Here is an 18,235-nt window from a genome sequence, read left to right on the forward strand (position 1 = left end):
CTCCAGCCTGGGCAACAGAGCAAGACTCCATCTCAAAAAAAAAAAAAAAGAAAAATATAATTTACACATAGCAAGTGCATAAAATATAAACATGCAGCAATTAAATTACTAAATGAACACCAATTCTCTTTCTTACCTATGTGGGATATGTAGAAGTGGCCCAGAGCCTGTTGGTCCTATCTTTTTGGTTCGTTCTTCCCAACCTTTCGTGGGTTTGTAAAGCCTAGAGGGATCTCTACTAACATTGTTTTCAACCTGTAATCAGAAGTAAAATAGTACCAGTTAATTATACAAACTCAGTTTGTACTAGTAAGTAAGTAAAAGGCTTAGTGCAGTTTTAAAAGACATAGTTAATATTGGCTAATAAAACCATTAATAACCTCAGTACACTTCTCATTGGGCTCATATAGCTAAAGGAAAATTTAGACTACATCGATCTATTCATAAACTGTTAGTTTATTTCTTTTAGTTCTATTATTTTATTCTATTCTTATTTTTCTGTTTCTATTATGAGAGAAATGTAATGCACCTAAGTATGCTAGTGATATAGCCAGACAACAAATTTAGGATAAGTAACTACCAATAAGTCTTCTGTTTTATCGATGAGGGTCACCAACATCTTCAGCTCTGAGTACTACAAGAGATTAAGCAATGCTCATAGCTGCCATTATCTAAAATAGAGGTTCATATAGAAAAAATTTTTTAAATGACAAGTAGGGGGAACAGTAATTCAGAGTGAAAGAAAATGGTGCTCATAAAGTAAAATGACAGAATTCAAATAATGGTTGCTTAAATTGTACCAAGTTATGCTTGCTACTATGTAAATAAGTATGAAATTTAAAGTAGATGTTATAGAAATAAGATGAGATATAAAGGAAATAGATTTGATGTCAGTATCCTTACAAATCAAGGAAATAGGATAATAACAATAAAAATAAACTCAGTGCAGAGTACCTTTTCTTTTAATTTTGCCAGTCTTCTTTGTTTTTGTGCCTTTTCATCTTCCTTTGCCTGTCTATCTAGAATTTTCAATTCAAGTTTATGCAAATCCTTAAAAAAAAAAACCCATAGCATTAAGATATCATTTGAACTAGAATTTGTTCAAAATTTAGTTGTTCACAAGTAAAATTAAATTACCTTACCTATCAATATTCCTTCATTATTAACTCTTTCCAACAAAGGCTAACAGCTTTATTTTCTCTGAATATAAATGTTAACACATGCACATCCTTTCTGTATTACTTTATTTTAGGCATCTCTTGTTTTACTTTAAGGTTCAACCTGAAACTCTCTTTTAATAAGTGAGTTAAGCCCATTTTCATTCATCAATGCAAGTATGTCTGATTTCACATCTCTCTTATTATTTTATATTTTCTGTTTTGTGGGTTTTATTTTTTCTATTATTACGTGTCCTGCTTATTTTGGGGGTGTATGAGAAGGAATGGGAACTTTTGTTACTTAGGAAGATTTTTATATATGAGCTAAAAGAAATGAACTAAAATTTTCAGTATTGATGTGTTTGTCTGTATTTTTGTCTGTTATTTTTCTTTATACCTCCCTTAGTTTTTGCTTTACAAACATTGCTGCTATAGATTTTGATGCATATAACAATTCATAAGTTATATCTCATTTGCATGCTTTTTCATTTTAAAGTCCCCTTCCTTGTCTTAATACTTTTTGGAATGAATTCTGCCAGTGTGTCTTTATTAGCATTTTTCTTGTATATGTTTGTTTAAAATCACCTTTAATTTGACTACCCAGCAATAATCTCGATTCCTTTAAGTAGACAAGTATCTACAATGCACCTAACTCTAGGGTACAGGGATGCTCAAAAAAACACACCACTAACGCAAACACACCACTAATACCCTCATGTAGCCTACATTATGGTGGGTAAATGAACAAATAAGCAAGTCATCAATAAGGTAAAGCCGGGCAGTTTGGCAAAGAAGACAAATCACTCAGCCTTGCCTATGGCTACCTTTCTAGTCTCATCATCTGTTGGTTCCCCTCTCCTGCCTAATACCCTAAGAATATTGAAATGGTAATAGTTTCCATCACAAACCATGCTGTTTCACTCCTTCAAGCTGCTATTCATGCTGTTGCCTCTGCTAGGAAGGACTTCATCTTTCCTTCCCTTCAAGAGTCAACCTAAGTATTTCCTTTTCTCTGCCACTCATAGCTGTGGTAGTGTCCCTCCCTGTATCCCTTCTAAGTATTCTGTCCATACCTCAGTCACCACACTCTTTAACACATTATGCTGGAATCTCCTACTTTCACATATCTTTCCCACTAGACTATAACCTACTAGAAATTAGGGAGCACGGCTTACTCATTTTGGTATACTAATGCTATATACAGGCTCAATATACAAGTACTCAGTTTTTGCTGAACTGAATTTGGAAGTAATACCTCCATGTGTAGCATTTAAAAATTATTTAGGAAATAGATTTACTCACTCTTTCTTGAAATCTGGAAATTTCATCAGCAGCGGTTTTCCTTTTTTCTGCCTTTTCTGCCTTTTCCCTTATCTCCTTTTCAAGCCTCAAAAATTCTTCCTGTTCTTTCTTCTGCTGGGTATAACTTTCTAGTAGTAATTTTAACTTAAACTGGCGCTGGCGTTCTTTCTGACGTTTTTTCTCTTTCTCTTCCTCTTCTTTTAAGTGGGAAGCATATTTCATTGACATTTCTATACTTTTCTGTTTCTTCCAAGCTTCAACTGCCAATTTCTGTTTCTTTCTTTGTTCTTCTTTTTGCTTTTGATTATCTTCTTGTTTATTATGAAAAAGCATAGGTGTGTTGTTTGCCTTTTCCTTTAACTTGAAAATTTCCTCCCTTTTTTGCTGCTTTTTAGTTTTCCAACTCTGAATTGACTAAATGATTTTTTAAAAAAAAGAAGGCAAAAGAAAAAAGTTTTTTAACAGCCAAAAGTATTTTCAAATACATCAATTCCATCTTTCTAGAAAAAATATTGATTGCAGGATGCTGGATGCTTAGGTTTTTCAGCTTTGTTTTGTTTTTAACCAATGCAATTTTTTTCTACTTCTGTTTTTTTAAAATTACTGTCTCTTAAAACTGTGAATAATGGGTTATTCTTTTGGCCTTCCTCTTTCTCTCTTAGTCACCAGGTTCACAAGGACCACAACTCATGAACTATCCTTCTCCTCTTTACCTTTTTTTTTTTTTTTGAGACGGAGTTTTGCTCTTGTCGCGCAGGCTAGAGTGCAGTCGCACAATCTCAGCTCACTGCAACCTCTTCCTCCCAGGTTCAAGAGATTCTCCCGTCTCAGCCTCCCAAGAAGCCGGGATTATAGGCCCCAGCCACCATGTCCGGCTAATTTTGTTGTATTTTTAGTATAGATGGTGTTTCATCATGTTGGCCAGGCTGGTCTTGAACTCCTGACCTCAGATGATTCACCCACCTTGGCCTCCCAAAGGGCTGGGATTACAGGTGTGAGCCACCATGCCGGGCCTACCTGCTTCTTTTATTTTCATGAGCAACATCCCTTTCCTCTAATCATCTCATTTCTGCTTCCAAATTCTCTTTCTAGGCTTAGAATACTTTCTAAGTGATCTTTATCTGGTCAAATATCAGAAGAAGAATTAAGAGTAGGGTGGTTAAGAACATGAGTGCTGAAGCCAGACGATTTGGAACCAAATCCTGGCTTTGCCATTTACTAGGTGTAGCGTTGGATGAGCCACTAAACTTCTCTGTCCTCATTTTGCTCATCTATCAAGTGGTAGGTAGTATTTCTTGCACAGTGTTGTTATGAAGATTAAATGAGTTAGCATCTGGCACATGGTGCTTCCTAGGTATGTATAAATAAATAAATAAAACAGCACAATAGCTACAGAGCCGTCTTTACATATGGGTATGTAAAAATTATTTCAAATTCTAGCAGGCTTCTCCATGCCATTTAGGGCATATTTCAAGTCAAGAAACTATTTCCTCATCTTTCCTTATGGTGTATCATTCATTCTACTCAATAAATCCTTATGGTATGTATATATACTATATACAAGCAATGTGATAGGAACAATGAAACAATATTAAAGCTACACCAAATGCCATCTAGTACAGTGCCACTCAAAATACCAGTCTGCAAAGATATCAGGAATTTTTGTCAAAAGGCAAATCAATGCACTGCTTCTTTCAATGTGAAAATTTTCTATGGAAAAAAAAGCCAACTGAACTGAACAGTGTTCACTGCATAGTTAATTCTGGTGCAACCATTTTATCCCACTGTAAACCAGTAACAGTTTGCAAACCCATATTTAGTCCATGGACCAAGTCTGAGCAGCACTGTTCTAGATGAAATTCAACATGGGCATACCACGACACGTCATATAAAAGGTGTAAGTGTTAGTGAAATCCTGAGGGAAGCTACTTATGTTTGGGTGGATAAGGAGGAGGCAACATCTGATTTTGATAAGCTGGGATTGGAGGGGGAAAGAAAGAATGGAGGTTCCAGAAAGCGAGAACAAGATAAGCAAGGGCATTCAGGCCAGAAAGTTCAGAGCATGTCTGAAAATGTCAGTATAATATCTTCACTTATTAACAACACAGGATATATTAAAGGAAGTGGGAGATAAAAATGGTAAATTTCCTACTCAACATCTTAACACTCCCTAGATTTAAAACTGAACTCCTGATATTTTCCTCCAAACTTCCCTTTCTTCCTCCAACATGCCCTACTTCAGTAAATGGCACCTCCACTTTCACACACCCTTCTACCTCACCCCTACAACCTGCTCATATCCTATCAGACTGGTGACATCTCAGTCATCACATACCAGGAAACAGAGCAGATGGGAACAAGGAGAATAAGCCAGAATCGGAGGGTTTACTTTTATCACAAGAAGCAGTGTGTCTCTTTCTGTTTCCTAAAGAGGTGGTTTTCATTAGCAGAATCTACTAGAGGACTCGGCAAAGCACAGATTTCTGGGCCCTACCCTCACAGTTCTAATTAGGTCTGGAGTTGGAGCCTGCTAAGTTCTAATAAGGTCCCAGGTGATGCTGATTTTGCTGGACTAGGGACCACTTTGAGAATCCCATGTTTTCAGTATCCTGGGGAAAAAAGCCCAAATGACTTATGTTTCAAACATTTTTCTTAAAACCTGAAAAGTCAATTTCCCTACATTCAATTTATTGCTGGAAGGAGGGAAGGGAATGACAAGAACAACAAAAATGCAGCTACTCCCTCTAAAACTTTAGACTAAACATGGACTCAATTATTTCTTTAATATTCCTTAGGTATGCCATCTATGGAATAAACACAACTTTTTTATTAAACCAGGTAAGTCAAACTTCATCACCACTGAACTCTACCAAAAAAAAAAAAAAAAAAAAATGACTCTGATTTACTGTGGTTCTCAAGTAGGGGCTATTGTTCCCCTCCAGTGGATATCTGGCTAGAGACATTTTTGATAATCACAGTTAAGGAGATATTATAAGCATCTACTCACTGGAAACCAGGGATGCCATCCTATAATGCAGAGAACAGGCCCCCACAACAAAGAATTATCTAGCTCCAAATGTCAGTAGTATCAAGGTTAAGAAATATTGATCTAACGCAAAGCCAGAGTAATATTTTTGTAAAAATGGACATTTTTAGGTATCTGCCACAATCAGGTGTTTTTTTTTTTTTTTTTCTGGGGTAGCTAACATTTTGAGTCTTTAAAATAAGCAATATGGTTGAAGTTTAAAAATCTCAAAGAAATGTTTAATAGTCAAAGCATTTTTTCTACTGCCTCTTGATGTTTCCATAAAAACAACGTGGCCTTTGCTGGTAAGATGACTTTTTTCAAAAGTCTCAGTGGATCTGGATTGCTCACATTTCTGAGAAGTGGATACAGAGGATTGGACCCATCATCAGAGGCTTTTTGTCCCACTGTGTTATTTGCGAGGGAGACCTGTTTGGCTATGAGGAAGTGCAAATGTCGTTCTATTAAATGGGTAAAATAACTTTCTTTTTTCATTTTTATTTTTTCTTGAGACTAGGTCTCGCTCAGGCTAGAGTGCAACGGTGCAATCACAGCTTACTGCAGCCTCAACCTCCTAGGCTCAAGCGATCCTCCCACCTCCGCTTCCCAAGTAGCTGGGACCACAGGTCCCACCATGCCCAGCTAATTTTTTTGTATTTTTTGTAGAGACGGGGCTTTGCCATGTTGCCCAGGCTGGTCTCGATCTCCTGAGCTCAAGCGATCCATCTGCCTTAACCTCCCAAAGTGCTGGGATTACAGATGTAAGTCACTGTGCCTGGCCAAAATTACTTAACTTCAATGCCTCAGTTTCATCTTCTATTAGATTGTGGGGGGAGGGGAACTATAAACACACTTCATGGGATTGCTGTAAAGTTAATGAGACATGTAAAGTGTTCAGTACAGTGCCTAGGACATAGAAACACAGAATGAATAATAGCTATTATAATTATTACCTCTTTTTTTCTTTCTTCTAGAGCCAGAAACTTTTGATACCATTTCTCATGCTGTTGAACTTCATCTTGTGTTTTTCCAGGAAGGTGTTCTAGAACTTCTTCCATAAATGTTGGCTTCCCTTTATGTTTGTTTCTCACCTTTACAAAGTTCTGGTGATCATAATCATCCCAGCCACCTTGTCGCCCTCCTGTTTGCTGAAGGAATTTTTCAAAATCTAGTACCTCTTCTGGAAGAGTACTTGGTGTTACTTTGTCTACAGGAACTTTGCTTGAGATTGCTCTGAAAGCTTTCTCTGTTTCTGAATTACCCAAAGCCCATGTGTCAATTTTTCTTGATATGGCACTCAACTCATTATTAGTTGTCTTCTCTTCTTTAATTAGCTCTTCGTATCTAAAATTTTAAAAATAAAGTTTGAATAAGAAGACAATCCATATTAACCCTTCATTTTCCATCAAATTTAAGATACTTGACTCTTTATATCATCTTCTCCACTTAACATTATTAACATTTATAAATCTAAGCCTTGAAAGGGTCTTCTCAGAAATAAAAATACTCTTTCAAATTCTTGTTTGGGATTTTATAGTAACTAAATATGAATAAAATTTCACTTTAAATATGAAAAGCCACCTAAACCCAAAAACAAGAAAGATATTATATTGCTTTTGTGTAAGACTCAAATACATAATAACAGAATGCATTATATACAAAAACCTAGTGGGGCCAGTTATTAAAAAATAAAAGTCAATAATTTTATATTAAAATGAGTTTAAAACGTACATCAACCTCTGCTCTTCTTTAAAAGTGTTAATTGCATTTTCAATTTCTTCCATCATTTCTCTGAGCTTCTCAACAACTGTAAAAGAAACATGGAGAATTATTGTGTGTCATTTTCCCATACGGCTAAAAGTTAAATATTAGGAAGAAAAAGTAGAGTGTTCCCCTAATTTTAAAACATTTCTTAGCCTAAGGAATAAGAAAGCTGTGCTCAAAAGTGAATTTTTATGATTGCAATTTTTTCTGATCACAGATTTTTTCCCCATACACTCATATCATAATTATCTCCATTTTAGAGCTAAGGAAATGGAAGCTCAGAGATACCAAGTAACTTGCCTAAAATTACATAGCTAACAAATGAAAGACCAAGAGTTTGGCACAACACCTGTCTGATTCCTAGGTCCATACACCCTGAGCCCTTTAATTTACTGCTTGGATTCTCAGGAATGAACGTTACAGTAAGCAAGGAGGTAGGAATATAATTTGTGGGATTTTTTTCTAAACACTAGCATTTGTCGCGAATCTGTTTAACCTTTCCTTATGCATTAGAAATGCCTCTCAAAGATAATTATTTCAAAAAGCAAATGAAGGGAAAACACTGGATAGGATTAAGGAAATCAATCTTTTTTCCCCTTAATTAGCTGCTTTTAAACCTTTATATAACACAGATTTCCCAATCCTGTAAATGACACTAGTATGTGTTCTGCCTACCTTATAATTTGTAAGGATTTGATAATACTTTAACGGACACACACAGAAATGCCCCAATTATAGTTCTCCAGTGCAAACTTACTAAAGCCTAACTGATAGCTTTTAGCTCCATTAATAAATTTATTAAGTCCTAACCAATAAAGTAGAGTTTAGCTCCATTAATGCCAAATAGAAAATACTAACATGTAGGAAAGATCATAACATTTAAATTTACTTACAAGCAGGTGTGGGCTTCACATCTTTTAACTGCCGCTGCAGTGTCCTCACGCTGCTCTGTACTTTGGCCAATTGTTGCTGGATTTTTGCTCCTATAAGGAAGAAGTATGCCCTTGAAAATAATTCTGTGACAAATGTGGTTATAATTCAGGATTCTACATGTAAGACTGACCACTGTTAGTAAAAGCCTAGAGCAATTAAATAAAGAACAGAAGATAGTTATTTATGTCAGAACATTAATACTTTAAGTACCTTTGCTCTACATAAGGCATTTTTTGATATCTTCCAATATTGAAAGGCATAATGGGTTAAGTCTTACGATAACCTGTGCTAAGGAAATGTCTTTTTCTCCCGCTCTGTGTAGTTTGAGTTACTGCACATTGTTTTAGATGTAAATATTAGCAGTTTCAACATTGTTTTGTTCTTTAATAGCGTTTCATTTCTTTTTGTTATAATTTATGGAAATAGAATTTCGTGTTAACTGTAATGTGGGAATATTAAAACTATCTAGCTAATTCTGTGAATACTGAGAAATTTCCCATTGCGAATTAATTTCATCCAACCAAATCCTCTAGGAAAGGGGCAGGTGATACTCATTGATATCACTGTCACGGCCCTGAGGAGGTGCCTCGGGTATCACTCAGTGGTATACTGTGCCACGGGTTGCCAAGCTCAACCAAAGGACCAGCCTGGAGTAAATTATTAGGCCCACAATAAAGCCTAAAAAGTAAGTGAGAGTCTCAACGATGTTTTCAAATCATCTTTATCAGCATAAAGGATTCTTCTTTCATATTTTTTTTTCTGAAGGATTAATCTTACTTTAATATTTACTAAATTACTAGGCTAATGTCAAAACATTCACATTCCTATAATAGTAATATTATTATTTTATCATCTTAGGGCACTTTATGCACCCTCCTCTTTTTTGTTTTTGCAACTTTTCCACAAATGAGCAAGAAGCATCAAAGGCTTTGTACAAAAGTCCTTAAAAGTAATTATTTTTTAAGAAAAAGTTTACATATAGGTTTGCAGTCAGTGTGAATATCCAAAATAAACCTCTTAATATGTATATGACAACTTTGGCTTGTTCCGTGTTTTTCATTAAAATTCAAGAATTCCATAAAGGCAGAAACTTTTTGTAATTTACTTTGTAGGGTCTTACTGTTGAACTTTAGGTCAAGAAACTTCTCTAGTACTTAGGAAAGTGTTTTTTATTGTTTTATTTTAGCTTTAGTTTGATCAGCTACCAAAATATCACTACAGGGCTGATAATCTTTTTATTTTATTTATTCATTTGGATATATAGACAAATCATTTAAGTACAGTATGACATAAATGCAGGCTAAAATTGCGGCATGATATTTGAGGTAAGGAATAAGTATTTCTACTGCTTAGCTATAATATATGAAGGGAAAACTTCTCTACCTTTATACTAAGACAAGCATTTTTTACTCTCCTAGACAGGAAAAATATAAAGTGTTACTAAATAAGAGCAAAACTGTAGAACAAAGGGAAACAGATTGGTACAAATCAAGTTGCCATAATAAAGGGAAAATCAAGTGAACTAAAATTTGCACAAAATTTTACTTATTGGCATTACTGAGACATAGAAAAATCAGCCTCCTGGTTGTCTACAAAATAAATGAGAGAAATAAAGAAATATTGAATCGGGGTGTCTAGGTTTTTCAATGTATCAAAGAGAAGAGATAAGTAGAAATCCGGTATTTATATTAGGTCCTGCTGTCATTCCAATAAAAGAAGGAAAATTACTCCTGCCACTGCTTGACAAAGGATAACTTTTTAAAGTAGTGTAATATTTTCTTTTAAAAAATGGTGTAACCTTATATTCTGAAAGAAAAAACTCACTAGGAATTTATTTTAATTGATGATAAGGGAGTATTATGAGCAATCTCATCTCTACATAGTAAGTCTTAATATTTTATAAAGCTTAGTTATTTGATAACCATTATTTTTCCTTTAAGAAATGCTAAGCAGCTTGTTTATTATAAAGCTTTTACAACATACAGAATCTAACACTACAATGAAACAAGTATTCTCAGAATTCTTTAAAGGTAACATTTAGTACACTATTGACAATGATTAATATTCATAACAAACAAAAGAACATAGTCATGTACAATCTATCTATAAGGTGCGTTTTTATATATTATCTCATCAGATGCACAGTACGGCTCTCCTGAGGTACAAGTTTTAGAATGTAGACAAGGAAACTCAGGTTTATGCAATTATCTGACTTTATCACTTCATACAACTACTAATTATAGCTTTGAATCTGTTGATGCTTACTGAATCCAGGGCTCAGTCAACAATGCCCGGGTAATGAGCTAACATCAGACAGCCCAGAAATCACTCTGCTTTTAAAAAATTATAATAGCATTTGCTGGTTTGTCAACCAAAAAAATCCCCCAAATCCTCTTTTTCTTGTTTAATTTGAAGAAATATACAACAGAAAACAATCCAGTTAGTATGACTAAATAGTGACCTGAAAGAATAAACACATGTCCCTAAAAGACAAATTTTACCAAATAAAACATAGAGAATATAACACAGTCAATACAGAACTGACTCTATTTATAGAGAACACAACACGGTCAATGCACAAAGACAAAGCACAGGGTAAAACCACAACTTTATATCGCTCAACAGTTTTTACTTCATCAGAAACTCAACTTACTTTCTGTTTTTCTGCTGTTAATTAATTTATTTTCCAATTCTTCTAGCATACTATGCTCAATTCTGAAGTCACTTTTTTGGTTGTAGAAATGACTGTGTTTATCTTTTTCCATGTTAATTACTCTTTAGGAAAAGAAACAAATAGTATAAATACGATTTAAATATATTTTAATAGCTTAAAATATGAAGACACTTGATAATCAGTATTTTATATTTGGATTAATTCATCTATAGAATAAAAGTAATTACTTTGGTTAATAAGGCTAAGGAGTCAAAACATTAGTCAAAATAATTGCTAGAAGAGCTAAAAAAACAGCTATAATTTGAACTGCTATTTCAATCATAAAATGATAATTTAAGAAAATGTGGATATACATTTGCTTTGAAAATGCATAAGCTTTTGACTATTGATTCAAACTCAATCTCACTGGAGCCTGAAAATGGCCATTACTGCTGATGACTGCGTTCAATAGTAGATGCTATTAAGTTTGTAACCTTAGCCAAGATGGTTAACCTCTCCCGGTGTAAACCTCCTCATCACTAAAATGTGAATAATGACAGCTCTCCACTATCTAATAGGTCTATTATTCACATCAAATGAGATAACATATGTGAGAGATCTCTGTACAGTACAAGTATACTATGGAAATGCAATTTATTAATATTATTAATACAACTAACACTTCAAGAGACTAACCATCTACAAAGACAGGAAATCTCGTGTATTTAATGACTACTGTCTACATTTACTTCAGAGCTTCTTTCAGCACGTCTCTGCCCCTTGGATTTAGTCTATCTACCAGTAAGGAGTTCTCGTTGTTAGTTTGCACCCTAAGAGAAAACAAAAACAAAATAAAGCACTACTGAGAAACTTTTTTGATTGGGCAAAGAAATTAATTTTCAAATTACATTTTTTTTTTTTTTGAGACAACGTCTGGCTCTGTCACCCAGGCTGGAGTGCCACGGTACCATCTCAGTTCCCTGCAGCCTTGACCTCCCTGGCTCAAGCAATCTTCCAACCCCAGTCTCCCGAGTAGCAGGGACTACAGGGGCGCGTCACCATGCCCTGCTAATTTTTTTTTTTTTTTGGTAGATACAGGGTTTTGCCATGTTGCCCCAACTGGTCTTGAACTCCTGAGCTCAAGTGATCTGCCCACCTCAGCCTCCCAAAGTGCGTGAGCCATCATGCCCAGCCAAAATTAATTTTCTTAACGTGTTTCTTTCTCCCAGAAGGTGGAAATTAATATGAATATTTCTCCACTAATCTTGGATTTAATAAGTGGTGGAGCATCTCTGGCCATTGACTTAATTCACACAACCTGAGAGGCAACTATACTGCAGTTTCCCAATCTTTTCCACTTTGCCACACATAGATATTTTTTTTTTTTTGAGATGGAGTCTCGCTCTGTTACCCAGGCTGGAGTGCAGTGGTGTGATCTCAGCTCACTGTAACCTCCGCCTCCCTGGTTCAAGCAATTCCCCTGCCTCAGCCTCCTGAGTAGCTGGGACTACAGGCACCCACCACCATGCCCGGCTAATTTTTGTATTTTTCATAGAGACAGAGTTTCATCATGTTGGCCAGGCTAGTCTCAAACTCCTGACCTCAAGTAATCTTCCCGCCTTGGCCTCCCAAAGTGCTGGGATTACAGGCATGAGCCACAGCGTCTGACTGCCCATAGAGAAAAATTTAATATTCATGAGACACATGGGGGTAGACAGATGAGACTGCCCCAGAGCCCACCGCACTGCTCCAAAGGCTGAGGGGATCATGTCTTAGCATGTGTGTTTAGGTAGCTTCTATTGTTTGTGAGAAGTAATGGGTAGATAAAGATATCAAATAGATGTCAGTCCCACCTGGCAACTCTAATGGACTGAGGACAGATATGGAGTCCTGTGTTGAGGACTGGGAAGTTCACCTAGGCTCTGGTTTCAGATGGGGAAAATTACTATGATAAAAAGAAACGTCTGCCACGGACATGGGATATGCTACAACTTTATACCACTCAACAGTTTTCAGTTCATGACAACCTCAACTTACTTTCCGTTTTCCTGGATTAGAAATATTAACCTATGGCCGGGCGCGGTGGCTCAAGCCTGTAATCCCAGCACTTTGGGAGGCCGAGACGGGCGGATCACAAGGTCAGGAGATCGAGACCATCCTGGCTAACACGGTGAAACCCCGTCTCTACTAAAAAATACAAAAAAAAAACTAGCCGGGCGAGGTGGCGGCGCCTGTAGTCCCAGCTACTCGGGAGGCTGAGGCAGGAGAATGGCGTAAACCCGGGAGGCGGAGCTTGCAGTGAGCTGAGATCCGGCCACTGCACTCCAGCCCGGGAAAGAGAAAAAAAGAGACCCCATCTAAAAAAAAAAAAAAAAAATAGAAATATTAACCTATAAGGATATTCAAAATATGCTAATTAATGGAGACAAGTTGACAAAAATGAAAACATGCTCAACCTCCTCAATAGAAGAAACGCAAATTAAAACTACCACAGTAACACTGTACACCTATCATATCGGCAAAAAAAATCACAAATTTAATATATTTTGTTGACAAAACTGTGGGAAAACATGTCTTCTCACACATTGTTGGTGGAACTGTTGTCTACGGAGGGCAATTTAGCAATATTTATCAGATTGCAAATTCATTGATCTCTGACCCAGTATTTCCTTTTAGGAATTTATCCTGAAGATATACTCAAAAACAAATAATGTTGACCTATGTAGGGATGGTAATTAATTGCAGCACTGTTTGTTATTAAAAAAAGATTGAATATAACCTAAATGTCCATAAATATGGGCAGGCTAATAAATCATATTACATTTATACACTGGAATATGATACAGTGGTATTCTGTTCTATGTACTGACAGAAAAAGATCTCCAAGATAACCTCTTTTTATAACAAAGTTTTTGTAGGAAAATGTTAGATATATTCAAAAGGACAGAATGGTAAATTGACTCTCATCATATGATATGCCTTTTATCTCACCCTGATTCAGCAGTTTTACCTCTCATTTCATCTATCCATCTATCTTTGCTTTGCTTAGTTTAAGTATTTTCAAGTAAATCCATTACATTTACCTTTGCTTTGCTTAGCTTAGCTTAAGTATTTTCAAGTAAACCCATTACATTATGTAATTTCACCCCAACAAAGTCAACAAACTTTTGTGTGTGCCTCGAGAGAGTACAGATATTTGACTTACCTAACTATAATGCCATTATTGTGCCTAGCAAATTCTACAATTCCTTGTTATCTAAGATATACACTTAAAAAAAAAAGAAAAAAGAAAAAAGATGCAGAGCAATGTGGACAGTATGCTACCATTTATACAAAAAAGGAAAAATATGAATATATATTTATATTTCTTTATAAACACATAAAATATCTGTGGAAGGATACATAAGAAACCAAAACTAGTGGGTTAACTGAGTGGAAAGGAACTGGGTGGCTTGGATCAAGAGTAAAACTGAGACTTCCCACTGGGTGCCCTTTGATATATTTTGATTTTTGAACCATGTAAATATATTACCTATTCTAAAAATAAAACCAAATGATATTATAGACAGTGGTTTTTCCTTTGTGTTTATGTGAATTGTTACATAGAAACACTCTTACAATGAGTTTTTCTAATATTCTTTAGTGAGTTTTTCCAATATTCCTTTAGTGAGTTTTTCCAGTGCCTTAAAACAGATGAAGAAGCCTACTCAGAACTGTAAAACACGCTGGTTGCTGTATCTATGGATATTAACCATTTGGTGGACATTACCCTATCTAGAAAGAAACATAAAACGGAACCTCTAACCTAGAATCTAATTCTATCTAGAGTAATGCATTTTGGAAATTTTAAATAATTGTATTTTTTTCAAATTCTGAATACTAAAGATATAGGTATTAACAACTTCAAGTATACAATGCATTATTATTAACTATAGTCACCATGCTGTACATAGGTCTCCAGGTCTTTTCTATTTTATAACTTGTACCCTTTCACCAACATCTCCCCATTATCCTCACTCCCACCTCATGACCCCCAGACTTCTGGTAATCACCATTCTATTCTCTATTTCTGAGTTTGATGTTTTTAAGATTCCACATATAAATGAGATCATGCATTGTCTATCTTTCTGTGTATGGCTTATTTCACTTAACATAATGAAAATCTCAGCTCACTTTTCTAAGAACGTTGATATTAAATATTCTCAACCCTTCACACATATACAAGGTAACTGTGTGAAGTGATGGATATGTTAATTAGCTTGATTGTGGTAATCATTCTGCAATGTATATGTACATCCAGACATCACACTGTAGATATTAAATATATATAATTTTTATTTGTCAGTTATACCTCAATAAAGTCAGGGGAAAAGACAAAAGCATTATATAAATGCAAGGAGAATTCAATCTCCAAAAGCTACAATATGGTATAGCTTTTCAAAATTCTAACAGTACACTTTCTCATTGGTAGAATTTCTAAATAGAGAACTGCCACCAATTCTGATCCAGAGACCATTCCTTACAACAGGCTCCTTTTCTCATGTTCTTTGGCAAATTGATACTATATAGGTTCAAAGCAATGTTTTGATAAAGCTCTCAACTGCAGGGTAGAGTGGGGTGCCTTGAGTTCCAATTTTTTTTAACATTCCTCATATTTATCATATGCTGGTACTGCTGACAATATTGAACATTCAATAAATATCACTGGTTGTTTAAAGAAGTTCATATGTATTGAAAATTTTAAATAAATGGAAGCTTCTCAAATAGCTTGGTCATAATGGGCAGAATGGATCTGAAAGGGGCAGAAAGCAAGGAAGTGAGATCAATTAAAAAGCCACTCCAAAAAAAAAAAAAAGTAAGAGTACTGACTACTGACTTTTCATTAAAATGATTCACTGTCTTCCTTAGTGAGATCACACCCACATATTCAAACCGGCTTGCTGCTGAACAGCACTGGTTAGTAAGAATGATGGCTTTCAGAGTGGCTGGAGCCGGCCTAGGAGTCTCAGACACCATTTATCAAGCATGTAACCTATAGAAAGATGTTTATCCTCTATGATCCTCAACATCCTCATTTGTAAAATAGGAAGAAGAACAATTTAAATATATGATGTTCGTCATTTATAAAACACTTTCATACATACATAATAAAAAAACACAAAAACTATTCACGTCCTCAAAAACATTTACCAGGCGTTTAGTTATAAAGTGAAAATAGATTGTCTGTTATTTGTTATACAAAATCTAAAGAAACAGCTATTTTGTTTCCCTTGAAATACAGAGATTCAAAATTGTAAAAGTAAAACTGAAATTACTCTACTTACAATTAACTTTATATTAAATAGCCTATTATTTGTCCATTTCATACCTCCCATCTTTCTCTTGTTATATTTGACAGGCTAGTGATTACAATTTTATAACTTAATGTGAGACTAGGTAGGGTAGAGTAGAATTAATTTTTTATTGTCCATTATAAAATGGCTAGTAATGTTATTTGAAGATAATATTCTTATACTTACTGATTCTTAAATTTTTCTGCTGTGCGTACGAATTCTGCTTTCTTAGTCTGATTAACTTTCTGCTTCCAGTTTTGAAGATGAAAAGGACGAATTCCACCTGAAGTACTAAAACAGCCATCACTCTGCATTGAGAACAAGAAAAACTTAACAGTAATGAAAATAGTAAAACATAAATGTGGAATTTTTTCAGAGAGATAAAATGTCAATAGTTGAGTTTCTTAAAGGATAATTTTCGGGCCAATCTTATTTAACTATTAGAAGTACATTTGTGGAAGAAGGAATATCTATCAAATGAAGGAACATCTATCTTAAAATGCTACACTAAGTAAGAAAGGTTAAATATCCCAGGATTATTTGCAAAATAATCTAATTCATTCAGTTGGTCATTTAATAAGTGTGTATTGAACACTATGAAGTGACATGGGCTGCATTAGACACTAGGGAAACAATCATGATCTATAATAATATGGCCCCTGTCTGAAGGTCTAGTGAGGAAAAACATTTAAAGAGAGAAGAGTAAACAAGCAATAAAACAAAAACTCCACCAGCTGCAATAAGGGCTATTAAGAAAATAAGTATTAGGGCTCAGATGGAGAAAGCGGAGCAAGGGTGTGCTTTTTCAGTTACAATGGTCACAGAAGGTCTATTTGAGGGGATGACTTTAAGGAAGACTGAAGGCAGCCATGACAGGAGCAGTAGGAAAGTGTGTTCTAAGCAAAGGGATCCACATGTGCAAAAGCCCTAGAGCATGAAAGACTTTGCTGAGTTCAAGCAGAGAAAGGCCAATTGTGACACGAGATTAGTAATGGTGAGATCTTGGTAGGAGATGAAAGTAGAGAGGCAGGTATGTGCCAGATCATACAGACATTTTAGGTCACTTAGGGGGTTTGGATTTTATTGAAGAGTTTTGAGCAGGGAAATGCCATGATACATTTAATTCTTTAAGAACAATTTTCTGGCTATTTTTTTGGAGAATAAATTAATGGGAGGTGTGGGGGTGGAGTGAGGCAAGACTGGAAGCAGGAAGATCAATGAGGTACCTAGTACAGCTATAGAGACAAGGAATGACAGTGTCCAGGACTACTGGGCTGATAGAAAATAAAAGAAGACTCAATGTATTTTGGAGGTATCACTGAGAGGGATTGTTGAGCAACAAAAATGGGTTGTGGGGGATGAGGGGAAAAGGAAATAAGGCTTTAAATTTCCAGGAGCAAAAAAGAATAAAGTAGTAAATCTAAATCTAGGAAATATATTTTAAGTCAAAATGTAATTCACATACATAAAATATGTCTGTTTGAAGTGTACAATTCAGTAGTTTTTAGTGTATTCACAAAGTTGTGCAACCATCATGACTTTCCAGTTTCAGAATGTTTTCATCATACCAAAAAGAAACCTCATACCTATTAGAGGTCACTCCCCATTCCCCTTCCTTCCAGCTCCTGGCAACCATTAATCTACTTTCTGACTCTATGGATTTGCATATTCTGGAGAATTTATATAAACGGGCTTGTACAATGTGTAGCCTTGTCTGACTTCTTTCACTTCACGTGATGTTTTCAAGATTCATCCATGTTGTACCATGAATCAATACTCCATTCCTTCTTACGGCTGAATAATACTCCATTATATGGGTCTACCACATTTTGTTTATCTACTCATCAGTCGCTAGCTGATGGACAATTGGGGTGTTTCCATTACTTGGCCAAATTAATCTTAACATTTGTGTACATGTTTTTTTGTTTTTTTGTTTTTTTTTTGAGACGGAGTCTCGCTCTGTCGCCCGGGCTGGTGTGCAGTGGCCGGATCTCAGCTCACTGCAAGCTCCGCCTCCCGGGTTCCCGCCATTCTCCTGCCTCAGCCTCCCGAGTAGCTGGGACTACAG

The 18,235-nt window shown here is 35.5% G+C and overlaps 1 protein-coding gene across 2 annotated transcripts in view; it reads right to left on the bottom strand.

The window, feature by feature from the left end:
• Nucleotides 1-18,235, bottom strand: part of CCDC112 (coiled-coil domain containing 112) — a 30,416-nt gene that overhangs the window by 1,872 nt on the left and 10,309 nt on the right. Inside the window, exons 2-9 of one of the 2 annotated variants that reach the window (XM_011963657.1) lie at nt 16,354-16,475; nt 10,835-10,956; nt 8,142-8,231; nt 7,216-7,291; nt 6,438-6,828; nt 2,460-2,873; nt 955-1,050; nt 137-255 (exon numbers count right to left, since the gene is read on the bottom strand). In XM_011963657.1, the coding sequence (XP_011819047.1) occupies nt 137-255; nt 955-1,050; nt 2,460-2,873; nt 6,438-6,828; nt 7,216-7,291; nt 8,142-8,231; nt 10,835-10,946 (1,298 nt within the window). In that variant the 5' untranslated portion in view covers nt 10,947-10,956; nt 16,354-16,475. Of the gene's footprint in view, nt 1-136; nt 256-954; nt 1,051-2,459; nt 2,874-6,437; nt 6,829-7,215; nt 7,292-8,141; nt 8,232-10,834; nt 10,957-16,353; nt 16,479-18,235 lie in introns of those variants that run through there. The other variant, XM_011963658.1, reaches the window with a different exon arrangement.

This window comes from Colobus angolensis, unplaced genomic scaffold, assembly GCF_000951035.1.
Source record: "Colobus angolensis palliatus isolate OR3802 unplaced genomic scaffold, Cang.pa_1.0 Scaffold62, whole genome shotgun sequence".
NCBI lineage: Eukaryota > Metazoa > Chordata > Mammalia > Primates > Cercopithecidae > Colobus > Colobus angolensis.